The sequence below is a fragment of the Hevea brasiliensis genome, chromosome 2 (genome assembly GCF_030052815.1).
Source record: "Hevea brasiliensis isolate MT/VB/25A 57/8 chromosome 2, ASM3005281v1, whole genome shotgun sequence".
Lineage (NCBI taxonomy): Eukaryota > Viridiplantae > Streptophyta > Magnoliopsida > Malpighiales > Euphorbiaceae > Hevea > Hevea brasiliensis.
In genome coordinates, this window is record NC_079494.1 from 111,570,903 (window position 1) to 111,592,449 (window position 21,547).

The 21,547-nt window shown below is 28.8% G+C and overlaps 2 protein-coding genes across 6 annotated transcripts; one reads left to right on the plus strand and one right to left on the minus strand.

Annotated features, from left to right (window-relative positions):
* Positions 1-2,521: 2,521 nt before the first annotated feature.
* Positions 2,522-10,388, minus strand: LOC110660921 (uncharacterized). Of its 5 annotated transcripts, none has more exons than XM_021819385.2 (4): positions 10,252-10,388; positions 10,039-10,084; positions 7,793-8,620; positions 2,522-4,834 (listed from the first exon to the last, which is right to left on the minus strand). In XM_021819385.2, exons 2-4 carry the CDS (start codon positions 10,042-10,044, stop codon positions 3,068-3,070), a joined length of 2,601 nt encoding a protein of 866 aa, XP_021675077.2. In that variant the 5' UTR covers positions 10,045-10,084; positions 10,252-10,388; the 3' UTR covers positions 2,522-3,067. The 5 variants fall into 5 exon arrangements, with proteins under 5 accessions (XP_021675077.2, XP_057994805.1, XP_021675076.2 ...); XM_058138822.1 differs by having other exon boundaries at positions 10,039-10,142; XM_021819384.2 differs by having other exon boundaries at positions 10,039-10,145.
* Positions 10,389-19,561: 9,173 nt separating this feature from the next.
* On the plus strand, positions 19,562-20,380 carry LOC110660923 (nuclear transcription factor Y subunit B-4). The gene has a single exon (XM_021819388.2). The coding sequence runs from the start codon at positions 19,601-19,603 to the stop codon at positions 20,117-20,119; it is 519 nt and encodes a 172-aa protein (XP_021675080.2). The 5' UTR covers positions 19,562-19,600; the 3' UTR covers positions 20,120-20,380.
* Positions 20,381-21,547: the final 1,167 nt, after the last annotated feature.

The following is a 21,547-nucleotide window of genomic DNA, read 5'->3' on the forward strand; positions in this document are numbered from 1 at the left end:
TAAAAGTCTAGTCAAAATGATTGTGGAAGCATTGGATTGCAGGAGATGCTCCTTCTCCATGACAACTATCGATCGGTCTTGACAAATTAATTGCTTAGTTATCGTCGATGAAGCAATTCTCATCGATGTAATCAATGAAAGCCAACATCAACACAACAATGTACAGACACAAAATACTGCCAACTTTTATGGTGTGCAGCCTTTCTTTTACATATATATTTTTTCCCCTTGATTTTAGTTTGTGACAAAACCGAATATAATTAGGCTGGTTAATTAGTTGCAAATACATGATAATTAACGACTAAAGCAGGTCGCTAATTGACATAAGCAAGAACCCTATGGATAAAACCAATAGAAAGGACGGCCTTTTATATATTTTCCCAGTGAAAATGATGTTTAATAAAAGAAAAGCAGACAATAGAAGTTCTATTATTGAAGATATAGACTTTTTTTTTTTAAATAAAAAATAAAAATAAAGGAAACGTTATTTTAAAATTAATTTCAGTGTGCATCCTGTGTGAAACCTTGTCAATTTCATGTCAAATTGTTGTCCAGCATTATCATTTTCAATCATGACATTAGCGATTGCTCGCTCTATTTCTTACTGGTTAAAGAAGTATTGCATTTTCATATGGTTCCTCGGTGTTGGTAAACATCAATTCTATAACCATTAGAGATAGGGTGTTTAGATTTAGATTTATATATTTTTTAATTAATAAATTTTATTAATGACTATTAAGTATATTTATAAAAATTTGAATTTATATTAAGATTATCAATCTATATATATGCGATTAGCCATATACAAGAAAATAGCTCTTCCTCGGCAGCAACGGAGCTAAAATTTTTGGCCAATGGGCTCAAAAAATTTATTTTTTTATATTTATAAAATATATGATAAAAAATATATTTTCTTTTATTTATAAAATATTGAGTAAATATATATATTTTCATAAAACATAATTATTTTAAAATTTTAATTTAATAAACTTTGTACTGAGAATAAATGTATAACATTTAATTATATTATTCATTATAGTCTCGTGAAAAATTGATAAAAAATAGTTATATATTTAGTTTATATATTGTCTTCCATTATATATTAAAAACAGATATTAGTAATTACTGATTAATTAAAATATATAAATAATGTATTCATATTAAATATAATTTTTTTTACTGTAACTCATTATCCACTATAATTAAGCAATTATTAAATGTAATAACCTATTTCAAGCTATTTCTTATATTTTAAGTTAAATTTTTAGTATAGTGTCATATATTAAATTTTATATAGACTAGGAAACAAAAATTTCAACGGGGCATTAAATAAAATTCAATGGGAGGCATCAAGAAAAAAAATATATTTTTATAAAAAAATTAAAAAAACTTCAAAAATTTCAATGGGTAAATTACCCATTAATGAAGCCTTGGATCAGCCCCTGCCCTATGGGCTGTATATATATAAATCTCTAATAATCATATGCTCAGATATTTCTTATAATCTTAATCACTTCCAATGAGATAGAAATTTTTGTTGCTTAAAATTTAAAGCTTTTTCACAGTGCTTGAACCTACGAAGTTATTGTCCAAATATAAAACCACACAAGTCAAAAGCCATCTCCTTTTTCCTTTTCCACTCTATTTTTGCAAGTTTTTGCTTTACTTGTGGCTCACTGGTTTCAAATAAAAAAACAGGCCCACATAATTTTTTTTTAAAAAAACAACTCTTATAAAATCTATAAGATTTTTGGCCCAAATTACAGATTTTTATTTTACTATGGGCTAACACTAATAATATTAAATTAAAGATGATATTGATATCAAATGCTTTTATTAATGCCCTAATAATAGACTCCCATTAATATTTCTATTGAAAGATTAGAAAGTTGATTTAAAATTTTTTAAATATTATTTTGAATAGTATTGAAAAGAGGCAATGATTGTTGTTGCCATTGCCAATCTTGTGCCTGAATATGTGAAGTCTATTCACGCACGCTGCCTCCTTATATTTTATATAGGCTACCCCTTTATATAAGTTGCCCATATAGAAAGCTCTAAACTTTGATGAAAAAATCTGTTAAAGCTTTTTTTTTTTTACCAATTAGACTCTTAAATTGTTATTTTTGAATTCATTGATTTTAATTTAGTTCAAATCAACTCTTTTGGTGTTAAATATTTAAATATAAAATGAATAGGAATGACATGGAAAAAGGAGAAGCATTACATTATAAGAGATGGAAAAAAAAAAGGATTGATATATCAAAATATAATTTATTTCATTATAATTTTATGGTTTTTTTAAAGATTTTAATTTTGGGATTTTGGTATGTTAATGGGGCATGATATTTTGGATGAATTCTGAAGTATATGCTTTTTTTTTTTTTTTTTTTAATTTGGCTTCAACTAGATCTTAACTCTAATCTCACTGCCTTGAAGACAACTCATGTACTAAACTAAAGCTCAACGGTGCTAATATAGTTTTCATTAGGAAATGCAAAGTAATTAAAAAAGTGAAACATTTCAGCAGGTTCTCATCTTTCTTTATTTCCCTTCTCTAGTGTATGGGTTGCCCTAAGAGCAAAGAACAAAGAGCATATATCCATATGTCATAAACCATTATTTCATTTTAAGTTCTACAAATTTCAAAAGAGATATATATATATATATATACACACACACAACGTAATAATACGTATATTCACGTGTACATGATGAGGATCAACGAGCTAGCTCACAATTTTCTGCTTCTCCATCAAGGTTGGGGATGGGATAGATCAAGCAGAACCTCCCTTGCAAAGAAACTGCCATTTACATCAGTTACTTATAGATGTTAAGTAACATTTTTTTGGCAATGTATCCCTCTAAGCTTCATCTGACTTTTGTATCTTCATCAACTAGTGTAATATTTAACTTTCCATCAGCAATATTAATCAATAAGGCATTCCTGCTCTTTTCTAGTATGATTAGGGAAGCATTGGAAAATTTTTGACTAGGGACACAACATAGAGAAGACCTGGATTAGCAAAGTCCTTTCAAAAAAGGTCCTTTCTCCTATCATTAAAACTTATGACTTATTAACCATGTCTGTGTCACCCTGGAAACCATCCAAAAACTCTCCTGTTCTGGAGTCCGTGACCTCATTCATAGAACCTTTCTTCGAAATTGCTTCAAAGCCAATCCTTCCACAAACTCGCCTAGAAGGCCTTGATATCGAGTTACTTTCAGGCATGTCTGCACCTTTTCTCTTTTTCTTTGTGCTGAAAAATCCTAATTCTAAAGCTTCCAATGCCTTCGTGGTCAATGGACGGTTCCTAGTACTCTGCCTCCGGTTACTTGCTAAAGATTGTTGCCATGGATCAGCCCCATTGTCACAGAGTTTAAAAGGCTCAGGTTGCTGGCCTGTACCTGATAGAAGGGATGAACTGTCATTGTTTTGCTCCATGTCTGCCATGATAGGTTCTTCAGCCACAAAATCCGGTGATACATGAGGGATGTTCAAGTCAATCAACTTAGGAGATTGAGGTTTTTCTGGAGATGCTTCCCTAACTAGGCAATTCTCAACAACAATTCCTTCATTGCTCTCATCTGGACTGTCTTTAACCAAAGAACTGGCAGATGATGAAATTTGAGGTGGGCTCACCTGGAAAATCCTGTCCTCACATGCATCAGGCGAGTTGGACATGTAGTGGGTCTCATCTTTATTTAACTTCCTGTCTGCAAACATATTTTTAGTGCTCCAGTTCGACTGTCCACTGTCACAAGCAATAGTACCCTGCTGCCTTGTAATAGGAACCAAATATTTTGAGCAACCAGACTTTACTTTCCGCCTGAATTGATACTTCATAGTCTTCCTTTCCTCCTTTTTATTAATAAGACTTATTTCTATATTTTCATGATTTTCCTCAGCTGCAATACTGGGATCAGGGTTATTACTTGTGCCAATATTTAGAAGATTATTTGTACAATATGTTGAGTCGACACAAATTCTCATCTCAGTCGCATTCTCTGCTGGATTTGAGGTCTGAGTTTCTTCTGCTTCCTCTTGTGAGTCTTCAGAAGTGTCTTCTTCAGTTTCACTAGAAAGACTAGAGAAGGTAGACACACTAATAGTTTCAACAGGTAAACTTATGAGCTCTCTCACCTTAGGTTGTTCTACTCCATGAGCCAAACTGGTATCCACAACAGTAAATTTCTGTACATGCCTATTATAATTTGCAGTCGGAGGCTGGAGGTAAAAATGGCATTGCTTATTTGACACATCATCTTGGTCCTGTTTTAAGGGTGGATCCAATCCACATTCTTCCTTATGTTGGCTGCCTTTGGCTGCTTCAATTTCAAGCTCAAGTAGTCCTGGATCTGATGCAACTTTATTCAAGACATCACTAATGGAATCAAAATAGTGGTTACCTTTCTCAAGTCTTCTCCTTGAAAATTTTTTAACACCAGGAATGAGAAATACCAAAGAATGCTTAGAACCAGAAAAGCCATTATCCTTAGGCTGCTCAGAGTGCCATCCTCTTGCTAAAAGTCTGGGCCAAACAGCTTCCCAGAAGAGATCACTGGATCGGGCTTTACTTAACCTAAAATTTCCTGTCAGAAGCTTGATAATGTCTGCAGATGTAAGAGAGGAGCAGGCCTTGCCGGTTGGTATTTCAGGACGAACCAAAATTGTGTTATTGGACTTTATTGGCTCCATGGCAATGTCAGTGAGATCATGCTTCCCTTTGCCAATGCCTACTGCTTCTATAAGCACATTGATGCCAACTGCACCTTTTAGAGTGAAAATGTATTCTTCAAATGAAATCTTCCCCTCTGTAAATGTCCTAGATACCTGCAGCATAATTATCATTAGTAATGAAGAAAGGTAATAGCTCCTGTGCCAAGATGGTCTTTGAATTCAATAAAAGATTGGAATCAACTGTGTCTTTATTTTAAATAAAAGAAAAGAAGAAGAATAGGAAAGAATAAGAAGCAGCAGCCCAGAATCTTCAAGGCTCTGACACCATGTTATGTTTTTAAAAGAAAGAAAATAGGAAGAAAAAGAGGAAGAAAGGAGGAAAGTTAGAAAGAACGCAAAAGCTACATTTTCATTAACTTCACTCTTACACATTACATAATACATAGTCCATATTTATAATGGAAAGCACAAGATGTATTTCATAAATTAAGAAAGAATTCAAACCACCTTGAATTATTAGATTTTCTAAGAATTAAGGAGAAATCCCATCCCATAAATTAAGGAGGAATCTTATCACTTAAATTAAATTAAGGAAAATCTCATCAATTCTAATACTTATTAAGTTAAAAACTTAAGAGAGAGAGAGAGAGAGAGAAGAAAATGGGAAGGCAATGAGTGGTAAGACAAAGACTCTATAGTGGAGCAAAACTTGCAAATACTTGATCTGAACTATTAAATTCCACAGCTATGGAAAACCAATATCATTAAAAAATGAAAAATTAAATCTCAAGTAAAATTTTGATAGTGGGAAGAACCATCTGCAAGAACAAAGGTCCTTTTGTAGAACAAATTTTCAGCAGTTGATGTCTTGTTCTTGCGACTAGACTAATAAAAGATCTCCCCCCTCTTTTCAATTCCCATTCTTCCCACCTCCCACTCCACCAGCCTAGGTAGGTTATCTTCATTGACACTTGCATGCCTTTCAAATTCTGTTCAGAAAAGCATTGCATGCCTTTCTGCATTGTAGGATGCAATTCAAATCACCGGGAATACTGAATGGAATTTGGCTATATTTATGGAAATTAAGAAAGAATTCAATATTTATAATGGAAAGCACATTACATAATACATAGTCCATATTTATAATGGAAAGCACGAGATGTATTTCATAAATTAAGAAAGAATTCAAACCACCTTGAATTATTAGATTTTCTAAGAATTAAGGAGAAATCCCATCCCATAAATTAAGGAGGAATCTTATCACTTAAATTAAATTAAGGAAAATCTCATCAATTCTAATACTTATCAAGTTAAAAACTTAAGAGAGAGAAAGAGAGAGAGAGAAGAAAATGGGAAGGCAATAAGTGGTAAGACAAAGACTCTATAGTGGAGCAAAACTTGCAAATACTTGATCTGAACTATTAAATTCCACAGCTATGGAAAACCAATATCATTAAAAAATGAAAAATTACATCTCAAGTAAAATTTTGATAGTGGGAAGAACCAGCTGCAAGAACAAAGGTCCTTTTGTAGAACAAATTTCCAGCAGTTGATGTCTTGTTCTAGCGACCAGACTAATAAAAGATCCCCCCCCTTTTCAATTCCCATTCTTCCCACCTCCCACTCCACCAGCCTAGGTAGGTTATCTTCATTGACACTTGCATGCCTTTCAGATTCTGTTCAGAAAGGCATTACATGCCTTTCTGCATTGTAGGATGCAATTCAAATCACCGGGAATACTGAATGGAATTTGGCTATATTTATGGAAATGTTGCAAGCACCTTATCTGTTAGGTTTCCTGAAAATAAAGGAAAAGGAGAGGAATTTTCTAACAATTGGTTAAGTGTCTGTTGGCGATATAAGGTGGGCTGCCATTGCAGGTTTAAACCACTTTTAAATAAGAACCTACAATTTGATGTTCTTATCAAAACTAGCAGGTGAACAACAAGGAGAGGAAACTGCAACACCAAACAGAGCCTAAATATGCCCCATAAAGGACACTCCCACTAGTAACTGTACTGCTTTATAGGTCACATACATCAAAGATCAAGCTATATCTATGATGGACGTTTGGAAACCTATGTATATATATAAACAGCAAAGAGAAGTTAAGGATATAAGTAATAAACAAAGGTTAGGCAAATCAAAGTGGAAAAAATTCTTTTGTTTTTGCAACTTGAACATGGGGAAGAAAAACGAACTGAACAAATAAATGGAAAATGATGACAGAGGAAAAAAAATCCTAAAATAACATAACGGTCCAATAACCATCAAGTAAAATTCTGTTATTATTCCAAAGACAAAATAGAAGGGCCTTAGCTGATAGTTTGGATACAAAAGGGTGAGACTTCAGAGAAAAATTTTAAGATGGTTGACTAACATGCATCATAGGAAGGCAACCAGAAAATTTTCATTTATTGCATCCAAATAATCAAACAAGAAGGGAAGACCAATAAATGGGGGGATTAAATGAGTATCCAACAACAATAAAGTAACTCCACTTTCAAGTACGAACTCAGTGGGTTAAAAAAAAAAGTACGAACTCAATAAAACTCATCACAAGATTAAAAGAAAGCCTACAATAGGAAATGATATACAGCACAATAGGAAATGATATACAGTGTATATTTAGCAGTTATAATAGAGTGAGAAAAAGCAATTACAACATTGTGGCATGATCTTTAAGAAATAAACCTTCTATCATTGAACTACTCCCTCTATTTAATAGCACTATAATTCTATTAAGTGCTATAGCTAAAAATGTAACGTTTCTCATCCTAGTGATAGTTCTATCACAACTAGGTGCCTGTGAATAATGATTGGACATTCAAAACTTAATTGAGACAGATCATCATACATCATAAACAAGGGATTTTTCATCACATGCATAATAACATCAAGAAGAATATCATTCCCAAATAATATTTTCTGAAAATAGTGGTGCCTCTACAACTTCAGATGATAATGGGTCAATCAAAAAATTAACAGGGATGAGATACTAATTAAGATCAATTCTAATAAATTTGAAATGAAATTTAGTTTGTAAGATAATGACATATGGTTTAATGGGTGTTTGCTTATATAATTATAACATTAAGAATAAGAAGATACCTCGAGTAGCACACTCCGGCATTCCTGTGAAACATGGGAAAATAATCGTGATAATAGTTCCTGTTGCCTCCACCCAGTAAATATCTTTTGTCCATGGATGCTTCGTCTACTTCTTAGTCTATGGCACTCTGACCACCTGTGATATCCATCAGACCTGTAAAACTTTCCATAATAGAAAGACAATATATCACCCATCTCTTTACTATCAACAAACTTCTTTACAGCAACAAGATTCTTCCCAAATATGTATAGACCAAGAAGAAAACTATCACATTCAACATCTGTCCATGATTCACGCATTAAGCCAGGCAAAGGATAGAAACCTCTTTCTACCAGATCCATTTTAGTTTCAGATTGCAGCAGGACTGAGTCCACTTCCATCTTATCACTTCCAGCCACCTGTTGAATGTTTGAATGAACTCCTAAGTTTTTCCTAAAGCCAGATAGACTATCCAGTGGTTCAACTTTAACTTCTGGAAATTCATTGTTAGAAGTAATCTGGCTCCCCTCACTGTTTTCAAATTCTACAGTCCCATTAATGTTTTCAACTCCAGCATGTGACCACAAAAGGGGGATGGGTAACCCCAGTAGAAAAGACTTGTGAATATTGACCATGAAATCTGAATTTCTTGATGTATTTATAAACTGTACACGATCATATTCTGCAATTAGAAGAGGAATTTCTGCTTGATATTCATCTCCTATACAAGGAAGCACCTGTGGATCTCCAAAAATATCTCCCATTTCACAAGGAGATGGAGAAAATGGTTGCTCAGCATATTCATCCTGAGTATCTTCCATGTCACTATGCAGACAAACAGAATCAATCTGCCCATAATGTGGGAGAAATTGAACACAGTAATCAGAATATGCAAGAATCTTATATTTTAATCACAATTACAATTCATCAGCCCTTGTCAAGCTAAGATGCAAATAGCAGAAAGAAAAATTAATCTAATGCGTAATTGTACATTTTGTTTGATAGATCTGGAACTCAAAGATTAAAAAATAATCTTCAACAGAAATCTCTTGGCCTTCAGTTTGGAATGAAAAGGTGAGAGTAGTGTATTAATAACCAAGATATCATTTTAAAAGGCTAATCATTATTTATGATGTATACAGCTATCAATTTTAGTTCCTATAATTTTAGACTTCTATCTCCTAGCGTTTAAAGATGCCTTAATTAGAAAATCCATTCACTTAAGACACAAAATAGCTGGATGCTTAAGAATAAAGTACATATATTTTGAGTACATTTTAACCCTGCTTTATGGAAGTGAAAAGAAAGGAACTTTACAAACTCATTGCAATTATAAAATTGCCCCTTAAGGAAACTAGAAAAACGTCCTGCCCAGAGCTAATTACAATGGAACACTGCAGAATGAGAATTGCTGCCCTATAAGCATAAAGAACAATTGAATATTTTGGCAGAACAATAAGGTCATACAACAGTACTGATTTAATTGCAAGTATCAAAATCCAATTATTGCAACCCTAGCCCCAAAAAAATTAAAGTACATTAAATTAAATTAATTGTGAATTAAAAAAAAAAAAAAAAAAAAAAACTACGTACAGAGTCTACTATGCAAGGACCAAATTCCCTAACCATTATGGAAAACCCAAAAGCATGAAACAATTAATATATTCATCACAGAACAGGGGAAAAAAAGAAAGAATAAAAAATATTGAATGAATTCAACTAAGCAACCCCACTAAAATGCCAGTAGGATTTCTAAATGAACGTGCCCATTTGGTATAATTTTGATCTATAAGAACCATTCTTGTATTAAGATCCGAACAACTAATATTCGGTGTAGAACAGATGAAATGCACAAAGTAAACATCATAAGTTATGTAGATAAGCTTTCACATTCAATACTATGATCATACAGCGGGACATTCTTTGAAACATTTAGCACAGGAAGAACCCGACTGAGGTCCATGATCGAGCGCAAAACCAATTAAAAAGCTACCATACAAGTTCATTTACCGATTAAACATAATCAAAGTAAAAATAACACGAAATCAAAGAAACCCAATAGTTAAACGACTCTCAATACCCAAAACCAGGCTATCAGCATTCAAGTGAAACAAATGGACTGGCCATTGTTTAGTGAAAATTCTTATATAACCCCATTATATTCAAGCGCTAGAGAAATTAAGTAGCTGTTTAAGCAGAGAGAGATGTACATTAGTAAGTCATATCTACACAAATAAAGAGAACAAGACGAAAACATATAGCTAACCTCCATCGAAGAACTTGAACGTTAAAACCCACGAAGAAGAGATAACCTAGGCAAATGGGTTTTTGGGTTATGCAACAATTAACCTCGATTGTCAACTTCTTCTTCTTCTTCTTTAAAAATAATAAGAAAAAAGAAAACATGAAAGAAAGAAGACGTGTTTAAGCTGGGGGAAAAATGAAAGAATGAAGGTAAAGAAAAGATTTGTTTAGTTACCTTGAAGGAGAAAGCAGAGATGTCATGGACACGAAGGTTGAAGTGTTGAGGTGAGGCAAGGCAATACAGGAATATAGAGACCAAAAAGAAAATTCTTTCGCCTCTGTTTTTATGTTTCGCCTGAGAGAGAGAGAGAGAGAGAGAGAGAGAGGGGAGATTAACGCTTGCTCGGTTTGATTTCTGAAAGTAAAACCACGTGTTCGTAGGGTGGACTCTATAACTGATCCAAAATTACCGAAAGGTCCTTATTGCTTTTCATTCTCTTTTTCCTTCTCTTTTTCCTATTTTGGAATTTCAACCAGTGTGTGTATATATATTTATTAATTATTTTCAATATCAAATAAACAAATCTTTATTTTATCATTTTTTTTAAAATATTTATCTATTTTTATACTAATCAAATAGAAAGATATAAAAAGAAACATCAGCATTTTGAGGGAAAGAATGAATAAACATTAATTAAACATGTTTGCAAGCTGATAATAATAATTACTTTATATATTATTATGATTTTTAATCGCATTATTAGGTTGATAATTTTAATTAAATTAATTTTAATTATTTAAATATAAATTTAATAAGCTAATTATAAAATATTAGTAAAATTATTTTAATAAATATATAAATATATATATTATTAAATATGAAAATTATTAAATATTTAATAATAAATTCATTATATATATATATATATGTATGTATAAACTTAAATAAAATTTAACTAACATCAACATGTAATATTTTGTAAAATTCTCCATGCATATATTTAATAATATAAATACATTTTTTTTATATAAACTATATATATCTAGAGAGAAACTAAAATAATATTTTACTCTATTAAATAAAAAATATAATAACTAACTTTATAATAATTTTCTTAAAAATATATTATATAATATATATAGATTTAATTTAAAATTTTAATTAATAAATAATTATATATTTTTTACTTAATTTATTAAATAATATAAGAAAAATAAATCCGCAGAAAAGCACGGACTCAGGCATTTTTTTAGAAAAAAAAACAACGGGCTCAGGCTTTTTAGTTGAAATTATGATCTCAGATTATCAAACGCTTGAATTTATTTTTTTTCTTTGTAAATTTTCTATAGAAATTTTTTTTGGAAGGTGAAAAAAGGAAAGCAAAACAAACTCTTCATAGGTTGAAAAAAAAAAATAGAGGAATCGTTCGTTATTCATTGGTCATGCTGACGCACTTTTGGTTTCGGACAGAATCGTGACCTGGCGATTTGATTGGGCAAACATTAATAACCTATATTAGTCGTAGGTAGCGGTGGCCGAGGCCCGCAGAGATTCACGCATAAGATTCAATAGGAGTTGAAATTAGTTTTGTTGTTCCTTTTATTTTGTTTTAATTTTTAATTTAATTTTAAATTTGATTAAATTAATTTAATTTAATCATTTTTTTTTGTTGTTCTAAAAATTGATTTAGCCTGAAATTAAATTGTCTAATTTTAATTAAATTTAATATTAATTTAAATAATAAAATAATATATATTATTTAAATAATAAAATATTTATTAATTTTCAAATATTAATACATGTGAATATGACAAAAACATATTTTTTGTCTTTAAATGATACCTTTTTATAAGTAACTAAAACATTTTTTTTATATTTTAAATGATGCATTTTTTTATAAGAAATTAACATATTTTTATTTAAAAATATAATATTTTAAATAATTATAATATTTAAAAGATTTATCTTTTAAATTAAAATAATATGTCTTTCGATAATATCTATTAGTATCTATAAATATATAGCATGCTTCATGTTTTAAAGTATTTCTAAATGCTATTTTGATATTACTTCTCAAATTTTTCTATTATTTATTTTTTTTGCTGAGTTCTAATAATAGAAAAAATTAAGTAGTGCAAATTTAATGACTTATTAGACATTGTATATCAGGGATAGAATTTCTATTCAACATTTTGCACTTAAAAAAGAAATTACTATCCTAAAGATAATTTTCTGAAAATAACATGCCTATAAAAGTATTCCTTCAATTTATTTCTTTATATTTCTTTTATATTTTTATTTGTTATATTTCTTTTTAATTTTTTGTAACAATATTGTGGGATATTTTGACGAGTGTTAATAGTAGGGATGAGCATTCGGTTCAAACCGAACTAAATCAAATTAAATTATAAAAATTAAATTGCATATTTTAGAAATCGAATCGAATTGAAATGGATGAAAAATTAAATCGAATCGAATCGCTCTATTTTGATTTAATTCTGTTCAAACCGATCGATTTTAATTTTTTATTATTTTTTAATTTAGACTTAATTTTTAAATTATTTGATCTAATTTTTACTTTAATTTAAACCTGATAACCATTAATCAATAAAATTAAATAATTTATATATATAATTAAATATAATTTATAAATTTTTTATAAAAATAAATAAATTTAAAAATTGATTTGATTCAATTTGGATATATAAAATTATTATTTAATTTGATTTGATTTAATTAATTTTTTAAAATTAAATTGAGTAAATTAAATTTTAAAATTAAATTAATTAAATTAAATTAATTAATTAATTTAATTTAATTTTTAATTTAAAATCGAATCCTACTCACCTCGAGTGAGGAATGACAAAGAAATGTCAGATTAAGGATTAGAAGCTCTCATCCTCGCCTCATAGGATTCTGGGATCAACAAAAAGTGCTTTATTTTCAGAGAATCGCAAGTTTGCCCTGGAACTTTTTTTTTTTAATTTAATTTATTATTATATAATATAAATTTATTTATTAAAATAAAATATTTTAATAATATATTTATATTTTATTCTAAAATTATATACAGCACGTATAAATACATAAAATTTTTTATATTATTTATAAATATATTATCTCTTATTATTTGAATTAGTTTTAGAGTTTATATAAATTTAAAATTTTTAGTGTTACTTATATTTAATTTTCATTTATTAATTAAGTTTGTTGTTACAATTTAAATAAATTTTTATAAAAAAGAATTAATTAAAATTAAAAATTCATATTAAAAAATTGTTATAAATAATTAAAAAGTATTTATAATTTTTTTATTTTAATTTGATAAATAATTCTAAAACAATTGAAATTTGATTTATAAATTTATTTTATTTTATGTTTAAATTAGAGTATTTTATTTTATAATTATTTTTATTTTATTTCTGAATTTTGTTTTAAATTATTAATTATAACAGAAAATATAACAACAGATAAAATTAAAGGCTACTTTTTTAAGCTAATTAATAAAAATTATATTTTATTGAGTGAAATAACATTAGTACTTAAAATATCCAATTTAAAAAAAAAGTTAAAATTTCATTATTTTTCTAATAATTTTAAATTAAAATTAAAATTAAAATTTAATTCAAATTTTATTATTTAAATATTCCATATAAATATTTTTATTTCAATTTATAAAGTATGAATGGGGGCAAATGAATTTATAAAAGGATAAAAATATTTTTAATTTTTAAAATAATTGTTGATACTTAAAATAATATATAAGTTTTAATTTGTATACTACTTAACAATATAATATCTTTTTTATGTATGAAAATGTATTTAAAAAATAAATAATCATAATATTTATAAACTATATGATTTTTTTTTTTAAAGAAGCTAAATAATCTTAAATTTATTGAATTGCTACTTCCTAATATAAATTATTTTTTATTAAAGATTCATATTTAAAAGATTAATTAAAATATATTAAAATTAGTATTTGTAATTCTCTAAAAAAATGATCTATAACACAATATTAATCTATAAACTTATAGAAAATAATATTTTCATTAAAAATTTTTATAAATTCGGACTAATAAATATATTCTTAAACATATGTATAAATATTATTGTGACTATTATGATTATAAGGGTAATTTTTATGTTTTTGATTTTCTTAATTTTTAATGAGTAAAATAAATTTTTATCCTTTATTGCTACATAAACGAGAAGGGAGAAAGTAATTAGCATTAAGAAGCAGCTAAGAGCAGCTGAAATCATTGACTTGTGAGATAGAAGAGCAACTGGTCGAGGAGCGTGAGCATAGGAAATTTAGGTTGACAGGCAGAAAAGATCAAAGGAGGATTTAGATTGAAATTAATAACTAGACCATGTTGATGCATGTTAAAAAAAAAAAAAAAATCTTATCTGGGGTGCTCAGATGGGAGAATGGAGTCTGGTTAGCCATTTTGGGTTAAGTGTGAAAATGTAAAAAGGCTTGAATGCAATGTAGCTGATGGTGAAGGGATAGATTATTATTTATTGTCTTGTGACGTGGAATTAGGGATGTATCAACGTCTTGTTTTCTTGGGTCATTCAATGGTATTGAATGCATATTGGAGAAATAAATATCTTTATTCTTTTAGATAAAAATAAATAAATAAATATCTTTTTTTGAAAAAAAAAAACAAATATCTTTATTGAAATGTTAATATTATATTTAAATTTTTTTTAATACTTTGTATTATTTATTTTGAATATATTAATCCAGAAAAAAAATTAAATTCGCAAAAAGGCTCAGAACTCCAAAATAATTTTTATTACTTAAATTGATCAGATCCTTCATTTTTCATATTAACAAAAAAAAATATAAGAGAAAATAGATTGAATTAATTAGAAATTTATTAATAAAATAAATAAAAAGTAAAATTCGACATATTTAGAATAAAAACAAAATGCATTAAAAATGAAAGAGCATCCACCAAACAAGAGGCTGAGTCGCCCCAAGGACCTCTGCTATAGAAAGCCCAAATGCAAAATTAGATGAATCTGAAGCCCAAATATACCAATTGTTTAATCTGAGCCCACAATCCTCCAATTCATTATCTTATTGCCCAAGACTTCCATGAGTTAGTCCAAGAGACATAAATCTTTACGCTCAGAATACTCTCAGATTAATTTATAAGTATTAAAATTAATCTTTTTTTTCTTCGAGAAATATTAATGGTGCACTTTCCTATTTAATTTGACTGCATATATATTCAACTTGAAAGACTCAGGTTGAAGTACCCTACATATAATAATATTTAGAGGAGAAGCATCCAATAAAGAAAGTTAAAGTGGTTGACACATAGGGAATAAACAAACAATACAAAATCTAGTTAATGCTTAGAGAATTAAGCATACTTAAAAAGAAAAGGCCGGTTTAAGGAAAACATAAACAAAGTGATTCTTTTTCCCTTTTGAGTAGACTTTCTAGGATTGGTCCAAAGCCCACTCAAGCTTTAGATCCACAAAATCGTTTGATTATATCAGCTAAAGATGCCCACTACAGGAATAGGAGGGAGGAATCTCAACTAGGGTTGTAACGTGGCCTCTTGAAAAGCAAAATGCCTTGAAACTTTCTTTTTTTTCCAATTAAGGTCCTCTCATGACTTAAATAGCTAGCTTCCTTTCACTTTCAGGGATTAACTTCCTGCACCCACTTGCTAATTCAGCTACTTTAAGTAGAAAAAGGTTTTAAAGTGACCAATAATTAAGGGCTTTACCATTGTTTTTGTTCTGTTTTTCTTCAGCTGTGTGCCGAATGATGGAAGCAACCTCAATTTGTAATTGTTTACTAAACATGGACCACAAATCATGTTCTGTGAACAGTGGATTCACACTGGAAAGTACAGTTATTTGCATAAATTTTAGTTAATATTTAAGCAATGGAATATAGTTCAAGATATGTTAATCAATATAATTAATGACAATGGAATATATTCTTTAATAGCGTAAAAAATTCTCATAATATATGTATAATATAGCATATACCTGATTCTAAATTTCTGAGAGTATAAATGAGTTCAGAATTTTAACTTTTTTTTTCCTTGGTCATCGTCTGATTATTATTTTTTTAGTTATTTTTAATAGCTTAATGAAGACACAATAAATCGAGTAATAATTGATGAACTTCACAACAGAAGTAGTCATCTACCTTGTTCATTATAAAACTGAATAATTTCATAATAATAAGTATATGAGAAGATTTGAATTCGAGATTTTACACTTTTTAAATCTTAAAGATAAAGAAAAATTAAATTAATAAACTATACTTACATACTTCATTTTTCTTGTTGGTCAAATTATACCTTCAAATTTTAAGCTGAAGATAATTGGCAGGTTTAGTCTTCTGTTGAATGTTCAATGTTATGAGATCTAGACTAGCAAGTTACTATCAGTTTTTAATTATTAATCTACCTAACAGAAAATGTTGAAACATTGTTTATGAAATATGTTGTTACTGCGCAGTGCTCTAAACTTTTAACCCCCATTCATACTAACTACTTGTCGTTTACTGCCCATGTTTTATCATTGATAGGTCTTTAGAACTTTAATTTTGCAATGCTTATCAGCTACTATGATTAGGTTTATTTACAGTAATTAACCTATAATATTTGTTTATTCAAATAAAAATTTACTGTTTATGACTTTTAAATTTTTTTTTTCAAAAAGATGAGGCAAATTTCATGATAATTATTTAAATCGAATAGCATCAGTAATTTTTTTAAAAATAAAAATTATTGTATCTCAATGCAATAAAAATAATATTTAAAACATATTTATTTTAAAATAAATTATTTAAAAAAATTAATTAAATTTTTACACAATTATGCCTATACATATTTCTTTAGCTTTCAACTTTACTTTATAGATGATCTAATGAATTAAAAGATGGAATTGAGCATGAGTCATTTTCATAGTACATGTGGAATGCAGGGATATGGATTAACAAAGCATAGTGATCAAGATCATGACCTGTGAATGAATTTGCACCAAATGAATTAATAATAAAAAAAAAAAGAAAAAGTTTGCTTCATCCAAATCAGATGTCGATATCGATTAATCAGTAATCGCTACACGGCATCGTATCCCACCTCTAATTTGAATTTTGGGATGTAATTGTTAGAAGAAAGAATACAAGTAATGAAGGAAAGGATTGTGTATTTGTCTGTGTCTCATTTACAGAGATATTACATCTATTTATACATGAGAATATGAACTAATTTGGACAACAATAATAATTGCTATAATTATGCTACACAAATCTCCTATAATCAAATTATGTTACACAAATCTCCTATAATCATTTGATTCTTTGTAATTATGCTAACACCCTCAAACTCAAGGTGGTAACTTGAGTTTGCTTAAGAGATCCGCGGGAGGATGCGTTTTGGTGAATATATCGGGTTTGACAGAGGAGACAGAATCAAACATATGGTGCCATGAGCAACATGATGGCGTACAAAATGACAATCAATTTCGATGTGTTTGGTACGCTCATGAAATACATCATTATGAGAAATCGTATGGCACTTCTATTATCGCAATGAAGTATTGTGGCGTAAGAATGAGTGACACCCAAATCGATTAATAACCACCGTAACCAAAGTAATTCGGATGTAGCATCGGCAAGAGCACGATATTCAGATTTCGCGAGAACGCAACAACACTTGCTTTTTGCTACGCCAAGAGATAAGAGAATTACAGAAGAAACAATAGGATAATACTAGGGAGGAGGTAGCGGAAAAGTGCAAACCATGAAAAGAGTGCTTTTGATATAACGAAGGATTCAATCAAAAAAATGGTATAATAATAGGTATGAAAGAATGAACAGGTTGTAGAGAGAGAGACCCAAAAAACTAGAAATAAAACGATACCGTGTTAGAAGAAAGAATACAAGTAATGAAGGAAAGGATTGTGTATTTGTCTGTGTCTCATTTACAGAGATATTACATCTATTTATACATGAGAATATGAACTAATTTGGACAACAATAATAATTGCTATAATTATGCTACACAAATCTCCTATAATCATGCTGATTGCTGTAATTATGTTACACAAATCTCCTATAATCATGCTGATTGCTGTAATTATGCTAACAGTAATGATAATAATAAGCTTTTTGATACAATGATGCTGGTTTCCTGGAGGAGATATGGAGATCACCATCATAATCCCATCTTAAATAATAATAATAATAGTGAAAGTAGGTAATCCAACAATATTATATAGGGTTCCTAGCTAATTAAATTATAATTAATCCATTCTTTTTAGGTGTTAATTTTGGTTGTAAGTGCACGTTAAGAAACACACGTGCACCATTCATACACCACGAGTTCAATTCACCCAATTATTTAAACATTGCTTAATTCAAACTAATTGGAAGCATTATAGACTAAACACTGAATCTGGGAGGAGAGGGGACCATTTTTCTCTACAATTGACAAGTTTTAGTCCTTCTCTGTTGTTTAGGTTATGTTGCTCTCATGGACCCCTTAATGCTCATACTTTTTTATTTTAAACGAAAATGAGAAGACCTAACTCATGCCAACTAACGAAACCTGCCGGCCATTGTGATCCCCATCAAACGCTGACCAGGTCCATGCATATCAAGGGATGACAACACATAGAATATTCGTGAAAATTATTCTGTTCGAATTCGAATTTGATTACTATTATGAAAATTTAAATTTATTTTAAATTTGATTAAAATTTATTTTCAATTACTTAAATTAGTCTCAATCTGATTATTATTACCCAGAAAAAACTCGAACTTGTTTAATTTCATATATTTTAATTAATATTTTATATAAAAAATTATTTAGATTAATAATTTATATTTTAAAATTTTAATAATTTTATAAAATATTTAAATTTCATTTTATATAAAATAAAATATATAAAAATTTATAAATATTATTATAAAAATTATGAATTTTATATTTAATTAAGTATTTATATAAAAAAATTCTAGTAACGAATTTTCAATATGTAAAATTTGAACTCAACTCGAACCCATCATAGATATTATTTTTCAAATATGAATCAATTCTAAACCTGATTATATAATATCCAAATCTATCCTAATAGAATTTAATCAAATCAAACACCCGTAAAAACCTAACCCATTACCATCTCTATGCATGTCTCAACATTACATGACCATCTTCCACATACCTTATGATGATTTAGGCGTACAATTTTTTAAATTTAAAAATAAAAAGTTTTTGAGTTTCAAGCTCATGTCAGCCATTACATCATGGCTTTTTTTAAGTAAATCATTTTGCAAGAAAAAAAAATCAATTAAATTTTAATATAATTATATTTATTTCTATTTTTTTTAAATAATTTTTTTAAATTAAAAAAATTAAATTCTTTCATTTTAAACATAAAAATTGATAAAAAAAATAAATTATTAAATTAAATTTTTATAAAATTTTAAATTCTAAATAGAGATATGTGTGTTTAATAATATATAGAGTAAAATTTAGTTACATTTAAAAGAGACGTGTCTGTATTTAACAGGATATCTGTTCTTTCTCTTTATTGAGATATGGTGGATAACATAGGCAATAATTCAGAAAGAACATGCCGCAAGTACAATCTTGCAGGAGCTTGTAGTGGTTCAGGTGAAGATGGCATCATAAAGGAGCAAGATAGATTGCTTCCAATAGCTAATGTGGGGAGGATCATGAAGCAGATTCTGCCTCCGAATGCAAAAATCTCCAAGGAAGCTAAAGAAACTATGCAAGAATGTGTATCAGAGTTCATAAGCTTCGTCACTGGTGAAGCATCTGATAAATGTCACAAAGAGAAGCGCAAGACGGTAAACGGAGACGACATTTGTTGGGCTCTTGCTAGTCTAGGGTTTGATGACTATGCTGAGCCACTCAAGAGGTATTTGCATAAATACAGAGAGCAGGAAGGAGAGAGAGGTAGCCATGGAACAAGCAACAATGAAGAAAAAGACGATTTGTCGAATTATAGAGGTGATCAATCAAGGAAATCTACTGCTTCATTGAATTTTCCAGCGGTTGAAAGAAGTAACACTTCACTTTCCAGGCGATTTTGAACTCATCAGCCTATATATGGTAACACATAATCTATCTCCAGCCTTACATGCATGAAGATATTGATCTTGCAAGTGTGACTAATGTGAAGTGTTTTTGGGAGGGGGTTGAGGAGGGCTAGGGCATTTTATTTGTTTCAAATTGTTGTGGACTTAAAATCTCTCTGGTTTGTTTTTGATTGACTATTATCAGAGTAATGGTTGTGTGTATTATATTATATAGTTTAATCCTATTGCTATATATATGACTGGGAATTATTCATAGCCTTAATTTCACAGCTTTGCTTTGTTTTCCATTTTTTTCTTTAGAAGGATTAACTTGTTCTTGCTTCCCTTAATCATTTTGATTTTGTTTTAATCTGAATTCTAATTGATTTTGGTGGTGTTTATCGTGCTGTATTGAAAACTGTAATTAAGCATATTGAAAAACAAATTCTTGATTTATATTTGTATATGCCTAATTACATGCTCAAAATCACCATAAATTGGATTTTAGTATCGACTATGACTGTGATAATGCATTCACTTGCAAGTGAAAAGACCGAATTTTTAATGACCGCCATTAATTATTCATGATCATATTCTCCTGTCAATTTTTTTCCCGGTTATTACTTCTTGTGATATAATTTGAGTTAATGAAGTTCTAAAAAAAAAAAAACATTTTATTGATTTTACAACTCACAATCCATTTGCATTATAATATTCCTGTTTCAATTATTTTTTCTCGTTACTTTGGCCTTGTTTAGCAATAACTGTTAAAATAGTATTTAGGTCTTATTTAACAATAACTTTTAAAATAATATTTAATAATATAGTGTTCATACTCGTATTTAGAGTTTGAGAAAGTAATTTATGAAAAATTATTCCTCCTAACTTTTAGATGTTGAGAGATCATCTAGACTAAAGTAAACGAGATTATATAATTATTTTTATATTTAACAATTAATTTAATAACTGTTTTTATCGAACATTTTTACTTTAATAACTATATAAATAGCTGATAACTAATAACTAATAACTATTAAAATAACTAACGACTACTAAAATAGTTAATATTGTCGAACAGGCATTTGTGTTTTTTATTTAATTCATTTGCACTAATTATCTGTATTTAAAAATTTTAATCTTGCAACTACTTGAGTTGGAGTGGTTATTGTTGACATAGAATCTAAAAACATTGCTTTTAAAGACTTTTTTTTTTTTTTTTACTTTTTTTAATTTGAATTAATATGTGATAAATATATTTTTTTTAACTTTCTCTTTTATTTTGTCTTGTTCACTCTCTTTCATTCTCGTTTTCTTAAATTATCTTAATTAGGCAAAACCTTTGGTGGGAAACACAACAAATATATTGTGACTAAGTCACAACCTAACATGAGAACAGAGAAAAGGGAGAAGAAAAATAAAAGAAAGGAAAAGAAAGAAAGAAGA

What these genes read in the sequence shown, in the direction of transcription:
- LOC110660923 (XM_021819388.2), top strand. Translation starts at nt 19,601, where the DNA reads ATGGTGGATAACATAGGCAATAATTCAGAAAGAACATGCCGCAAGTAC.
- LOC110660921 (XM_021819385.2), bottom strand. An exon ending in GCCGGAGTGTGCTACTCGAG is followed by an intron (nt 4,835 to 7,792) that starts GTATCTTCTTAT and finishes ATTATGCTGCAG; the next exon opens with GTATCTAGGACATTTACAGA.